General features: G+C 36.1%; 1 protein-coding gene across 1 annotated transcript; it reads left to right on the forward strand.

The window, feature by feature from the left end:
• Positions 1–399: 399 nt before the first annotated feature.
• Positions 400–6,011, forward strand: LOC114163098 (TOM1-like protein 3). Its single transcript, XM_028047184.2, has 10 exons — positions 400–565; positions 1,065–1,219; positions 2,470–2,548; positions 2,780–2,878; positions 2,981–3,094; positions 3,547–3,692; positions 4,388–4,469; positions 4,634–4,719; positions 4,804–4,995; positions 5,220–6,011. Exons 2-10 carry the CDS (start codon positions 1,110–1,112, stop codon positions 5,836–5,838), a joined length of 1,527 nt encoding a protein of 508 aa, XP_027902985.1. The 5' UTR covers positions 400–565; positions 1,065–1,109; the 3' UTR covers positions 5,839–6,011.
• The last annotated feature ends 1,127 nt before the right edge of the window (positions 6,012–7,138 follow it).

Genomic DNA, 7,138 nt, shown 5'->3' on the forward strand with positions numbered 1-7,138 from the left:
CCAATCCAAACAGAGACAAACGGAGAAAACATAGAAAACGCGCTTACGACTTGGAACCGTTTCTTCCCTTCTCCACCAAAGTCATAATAGGAAACCTCACCAAATATACTAGTATAAAACAATAGCTTCATTACATTTTTTAATCAACAAACTATTTTATTTTGCCTACCCTTCTACTTTTCTTAATCTTCCTAATTTGTCTGTTCACACGTCCTTGTACTAATCAGAAGAAGTATTATCAATTATGACACATTTGGTTAATATTCGGAGTGCAAATGTCATAAAATATTAATAATCAATACTTTAATAATAAGATTAATTTCAACAAAAAGACTTGTAAAAAGAAGTTTTGAAGAAGGCATGTGGACATTGAAAATAAGAATTAATAAATTGATAGACGGAATAATAAAGAAGAGGAGCGGACGGTGACATAGAAAAAGCGTGGGTTGGGTGTGGGTGTTGTTGCTCTCACAATCCCAAATTCAGTGCTATCATCACTTCATTATTCTTCATTTCAGCTTCTCATTCTCAATTCTTCTTCTCTCTTCTGATTTCTCACACACAGGTATCGTTTCTTCTCGGTCTTTATTATTCACTTCAATTTCTCTTTCTCGTCAACTCTTTACTTCTCGCTCTGCATAATCCTTTATCTCTTTCTTCTTATTTCTCTTCGTTCATCTGCTCCTTCTTACTCACTTCTTTGATTTGGAATGAATGATTATGATCTGCTTTTTTCTTGTTCTCAACTTTCCACTCTATCAACCGATTCAGCTTTTTACTTTCCCATAGGGTTTCTTTGCCATATCTGGATTTCGATCATCTACTGGATTGAGTTTCTCTGAAGTCAATTCCGATGCTCACTTCGTTGCATTCTTTCTCTCTGTTTGATTTTTAGCATGTTTTTGTTTTACCACCTTGACTGAATGAATTTGGGTTTTGTTTTTTATTTATTTTTTTTGTTTTTTGATTTTAGATGTTGATCAAATAACTGTTGATTTTTTGTACGATGCACTCTACATTTCTGCAAGGGATTTATTATTGATATTGTTCCGTTGGGTTTGCAGAAAAGTTGAAAGTAGAGGGACCTGACTCGCTGGTGATAAAGAGAGATGGCTAACAATGCTGCTGCCTGTGCTGAGAGAGCAACTAGTGACATGCTCATTGGCCCGGATTGGGCTATCAACATAGAGTTGTGTGATATCATTAATATGGACCCGGGGTATTGCTCTCTTCTGTGATGCTTTGTTTAGCGTACTCCACCAATCACTGCTTAAATCTCTAATTGTGCTTTGCTTGGAGAGTCGGTGTATTTGCTGTATGAATATTGTCATACATGATAAGAGTTTTATTTTTCCACTCAAACTTGAACGGTTTCTTAGGGTCTGATTGGACAGACTTTTGAACTACATTTCTAAGAAAAAAAGTAAGAACAAAAAATGAAATGAGCTTCTGCCTTAGCTAAAATATGCTTATGCTCAAGTAAAAGAATTTAGGGAAGTTATATCAAAGAAAATTTACAAATTAACGTGCACATGAAATAATTTTTTCTTTATAGTGAAAATAATTTTAATTTTTCTTCATTTTTTGTTCTCCTGAAAGTCCTTCCGGGAAACTCGTCCATACACACCCTTTGTTGGTTTATATCTACGATAACTGCTTGTACTCTGGTTCAGTAAGTTCATTAGTAATCTTGCTTCAAAAGATGTTAATTTAATCTTTTTTTTTTGGAAAATAAAGACTGGACTTGTACATCTTCTACCCTCTTATATGTTGGTAAAAGGTATCTGTGTGTATGTGTATGTGTGGGAGGGGGTTTAAGTTTTATCTTGCACTCTTCCTGTGCTAGAAAGAGTTCTTTGTTGTTTAGGTAGTTTAAACAAAAGTTGTCTGGCTGATCATATTTGACAAAGTCACCTTTTATTGGACATGTGTACATCACTACATCATTTATTATCTTCTCAAGTTTTGAGTTGCCATGTTCCTGTCACGCACTGATATATTTGTGAATAAAAGGGCAGTGTTAACTGCTGGTAGCTCTTTTCTTTCTCGTAAAGCAACTGCTATGTCTTCAGGGTTTTCATTGAAAAGGGAGCAACGGAATTTCTATTAATGTATCACAAATATAGCTGAACTGAAAAAAGTATAGGTTTTTTATTTTTTAAAGGATTATTGAGTTGGAAACTATAGAAAGTTCTTACCACGTAGAGAGAAAATGGACAAGGAATTCAGTTGTATCAATTTGAACATTGCAGACATTATGTTTTTTCATTCAAAACCAGGGGAATAAAACCAAAAATTGATGAAAACAGGAGGACTATAAGTGAAATTAAACCACTTATAAATTTGATTCTGCATTTTAGTTTTGGATTTCTAGTATGTATGATTTGATTGATTGTTATTTTGATTTCTCATGGGTTTTCCTTATTTCAATTGTTTATGATCTATGTTATAACTAATTAAATCTTACAGGCAAGCAAAGGATGCATTGAAGATACTCAAAAAGCGTTTGGGCAGTAAAAATCCAAAAATACAGCTTCTGGCACTTTTTGTCAGTATTTCTGTTGCTTTTCTTTTGGATAATTGTGAATATTTCATTTACTTGGATGTTAAATATGTATTTTGAGTTATTCCTAGTTTTTTTTTTACACTTTTTAAAGTTACAATATGCAAAAGTCGTCATGATTACAAGATTTTAATCTGCCGTCATAGAAAGAGATTAGGTGTAAAATTCTTCAAAAAGCAATGATTACCTGACTTGGGTGCTTGGTATTTAATCTAGGTATTGGAGACCCTCAGTAAAAATTGTGGTGAAAGTGTATTTCAGCAGATAATCGAGCGGGATATCTTACATGAAATGGTTAAGATAGTGAAGAAGAAGGTATTTATTGGTTTTGACGCTATATTTCTTTTTAAATGTTCCGTGTGCAACTGTATTTTGGGAGTGGAATACTTTCTTATCCATTGCTGTCTTCTTTTACAGCCAGATTTAAATGTGAGGGAAAAGATACTGATTTTAATTGATACATGGCAAGAAGCTTTTGGGGGGCCAACTGGGGTTTATCCTCAATACCATGCAGCGTATAATGAATTGAAGGTGAGCTATTCTTTACCTAGATATTGCTTTCTGAAATTAATTTATGCTGTACGTTTGTACTGTGTCAACTGTGAAATTCTTTTCTACTAGAGTCATGTTAGTTTCTTCTGCCTGTATTCATCATATTACAATATTTGCTTTGTTATCCACGGTTAAATTAGACTTAGGTCATCTTTGTTTCTTGGTTTTCTATTTAGTTAATGGGTAATACTGTTACCTGAGCTTCACCTGCATCCAACTGTGAGCTTGCGTTATTCATATCCAATCTTGGAAATTCCACCCTCTCAAATACATATGCATATATAATTAATAATATATAAGAAATTATTGTTCATTTCTAGTATGTTATTATGTTCGCTAATAATATGTCAAGCTCATTATTCTAAACTAATATATCATTAAGTTGTTTCTTTTTTGACTTAGAGCTAATGTATTATTTTGATATTTAACAGTCTGCGGGAGTTGAGTTTCCACCACGAGATGAGAATAGTGTACCATTCTTCACTCCTCCTCAAACTCAGCCAATTGTTCATGCTGCTGAAGAATTTGATGACGCTACTATTCAGGCTTCTCTCCAGTCAGATGCATCTGGCCTTAGGTGCTTTTTGAACTTTATCATGTTCATAATGTTCTAATACTTATTTTTGTTTTGTGGGTCGAAGTTAGTTAACAGTTTTATTATACATTCCACATTGTGCAAGGAAATTAACAGGGTATTTATCATAATAGTGGATCTTGTAAATTTTGGTTTCTTAATTTTTTAATATATGCATTTTTGTACAAGCTCCCTGCTTTCTATAACTGATGTATACTTTACTGTAGTTCACCATTGGTAAGAAATCTTCCCAAGTGACATGTTAGTGAGATTATTTCATAATGTTCATAGCTACCCTTATGCCACAGATTCACACTGTTAGTAAGAATGCTTTGTGGCCAGTAGTTATGGTGTCACAGACGGCTATATCATGGTGAAGTTTATAGATTTTATTTACCTTGTTTTCCATTGCAGAAGTTGTTCAATCGCAACATTGTTGACTATCACATTGGCCTGATGCATTTAGGATTATTAATTCCCTTAGGTTAAGATATGCTATTGGTGTTAATTTATTTCGGGAAAAATTGCTTACAAATTTACAAGGGTATTTTGACGCTCTTCTGAACTATTGTTGTCATTGTTCTGGGAATTTTTTGTACCTCTGTTTTTCCTCGTAAGTAGTCATTCTTGTTTGAAACATGCGAAATAAATGTTGGTGTTTGCTTTATCCATCTCATACGTGATTTGCTTGTAAGCAGTTTGACAGAGATTCAAAATGCTGAAGGACTAGCTGATGTGTTGATGGAAATGCTTAGTGCCTTGAATCCTAAAGACCATGAGGTGATACTATTATTATTATTAGGAAGCATCGCTTGCATTTGCAGAACTAGGATGATTCAAACTTAATGCCTTTGCTTGGTATTAACTTTATAGTTCAGTGCAAAACTGCCGTGGCAAGTTTTCATTGTTCATTTGTTTCTTATTACTCTGGACAAATATGTTAGGGTGTGAAGGAGGAAGTGATTGTTGACCTTGTTGACCAGTGCCGTTCATACCAAAAGCGGGTCATGCTTCTTGTGAACAGTACTACGTAAGTATTTTTTGCTTTCAATTTCTAGGTCTCTTTTCTTTGTGCAATTATAAAGAGTGACTGTAATGGTTACTTCACTTTCAGGGATGAGCAGCTTTTAGGCCAGGGATTGGCACTGAATGACAGCCTTCAGCGTGTGCTCCGTAGACATGATGATATTGTGAAAGGAACTTCTGATTCAGGTGCTAGAGAAGCAGAAACTTCAGTTCTGCCACTTGTAAATGTAAACCACGAAGATGATGAAGCAGAAGAGGATTTCGCTCAACTAGCCCATAGGTGAACCCCAGAAGTTCTTGTGTAGTTACTTCATCATTCTTAGTGCGCACAATTGTGCCTGGGAGTCATAGGATAGACTTGACGTATTTTTATTAGATAATTGATATGATACCCTTTGTAGATGATATGTCTTCCCCTGTAACCATGACAATAGATCGCCTATCCCGCTTGTCTTTTTCTCTTTCTTTTTCAGTTTCGTTAACATTTAAATACCATGATTTCAGGTCATCACGTGATGCTCATGTACAGAATAGGAAACCAATCTACGACAAGGCAGAATCAGGGATTATAAACCCAGTTCTTCCCCCACCACCAGCATCAAAGAAGCCTGTCTACTCTGGCACTGGTGTGGTCGACTATCTCAGTGGTGATACATACAAGACAGAAGGATCTCAAAACTCAGAACCCGCTTCATTAGCAGCTCCCGCTCACTCTAGCCCTAATCCAACCTCATCAGTGTCTTCTTCTCGTCCCCATACCGTGAGTACCTCATCACCAATTTTTAGCAGCCAGCCTGTGTATGATGAACAGCCATCTTCTGTGGACAAATCTTCTGAGCGGCTGCCTCCAGCTCACTGGGACACTCAATCTACTGGCATCATTCCACCTCCACCTTCAAAGTATAATCAGAGACAACAATTTTTTGAGCAACAAGGTGCATCCCATTCAAGTAGTGGATCTAGTTCCTCTTATGACAGCTTGGTGGGACAAACTCAAAATCTCTCGCTGAATTCATCCACCCCAACCAAAGAACAGAAGCCAGAAGATGCCCTTTTCAAAGATCTTGTTGATTTTGCAAAATCCAAAACCTCATCATCTTCCAAACCCAATAGGTCATATTGATATATTGTGTTTGCTTTGCTTATGCTGGTATAGTTTATGAATGTTGTTTTTCACGTTTTTCTTCAGATCACTGAGACGACCGGTTTGTGGTTGTTTAGGACCCTTCGGATATGAATTGATCATGTGTGTATTTACATATATTGCGTATATTCATGTATATTGTTCATATTGAATTTGTTGGCTTATGTTTTCAATAATATCAGATTCTTTTAAGTGTCAGAGTCTCAGCAAATACGCTGGTTTGAAAAAGGGAGTGGGTGGTTATTGCATGGGCAATTTTAAGCTCTTGCATAGATTCGGGGTCCAACTTCTCAGATCCGGCTTGATGATCGACAACTAGAAGAAATGCTCAAGCCCAGAAGCTCGTAGGCTAACAATATCACTGTACAGTCAATAGTTGGACCCCATGACCGTCAGAAACCTGGATTATGCTTTTATTTTGCTCAGAGAATTAAGACAACTAGCATTGGAATTATAGAAGTTTTCCTTACTCGGTGGTCGGAACTGAAAAGCCACCAACTACATCCAGCAAACATGTCGATAAGGAGTAGTATCTAGGTGCAATCTATGACTAATATTCATTATGGAGATGGCCAACTAATTTAAATTCGTTATTGATAAAATATTTTATTTCTATAATATCGTGCTTGGATTGGTCTGGAGCGACATACGAAATAGCTGTTATGCTTCAAAAGTGGATCAGATGAACGGAGAGTTATACTCAGACACCCACCAGATGAAGTTAAATGTTGGTGTCTTTACCTTCTCCTGGGAGTTGGGACTGAACTGGAGGAACTTTCGTCCCCAACAATATGCTGTAAGTGGTTGTGCAACTAATTTGTCCGTTTTAGTGGATTTATGTGCGCAGAGATCTAGCCCCGACCAACATCGTTAGAGCTAATATTATCTTGTTTCCAATTCCCTCTTCATCAATTTCTCAAAGAAATGGGACAAATTTTGTATATCATAATATGATACATGGAAAAACCATCCTTGTTTAATACTTTAATAAGGTAACATTTATTTAGAGACAAAATATTACATGTCCATGAGAGAGAGGTGGTAGTTAATTAATACGTACTGTTTGTGGATACATGCATAATTTGTACTGGATCACACACGTAGTGTTGCAGGTTTTTAAAACCCACGAAGAGAATGGCTTGCTATGTTGACGCGACCAGGTAAGCAATAATGCGTTTCTTTATCTTTGTACACATGAAGATGAATATTTTCCTCTTGATGCTTCCTCTACTAGGAGGGAATGAGTCTTCTCTGCTGCTCTTGCGTGATGCTTGCCTAC

The sequence above is a fragment of the Vigna unguiculata genome, chromosome 9 (genome assembly GCF_037176805.1).
Source record: "Vigna unguiculata cultivar grain cowpea cultivar isolate G323 ecotype 2 chromosome 9, ASM3717680v1, whole genome shotgun sequence".
Classification (NCBI taxonomy): Eukaryota; Viridiplantae; Streptophyta; class Magnoliopsida; order Fabales; family Fabaceae; genus Vigna; species Vigna unguiculata.

What these genes read in the sequence shown, in the direction of transcription:
- LOC114163098 (XM_028047184.2), top strand. Translation starts at nt 1,110, where the DNA reads ATGGCTAACAATGCTGCTGCCTGTGCTGAGAGAGCAACTAGTGACATG. An exon ending in TTAAGATAGTGAAGAAGAAG is followed by an intron (nt 2,879 to 2,980) that starts GTATTTATTGGT and finishes CTTCTTTTACAG; the next exon opens with CCAGATTTAAATGTGAGGGA. An exon ending in TGAATCCTAAAGACCATGAG is followed by an intron (nt 4,470 to 4,633) that starts GTGATACTATTA and finishes CAAATATGTTAG; the next exon opens with GGTGTGAAGGAGGAAGTGAT.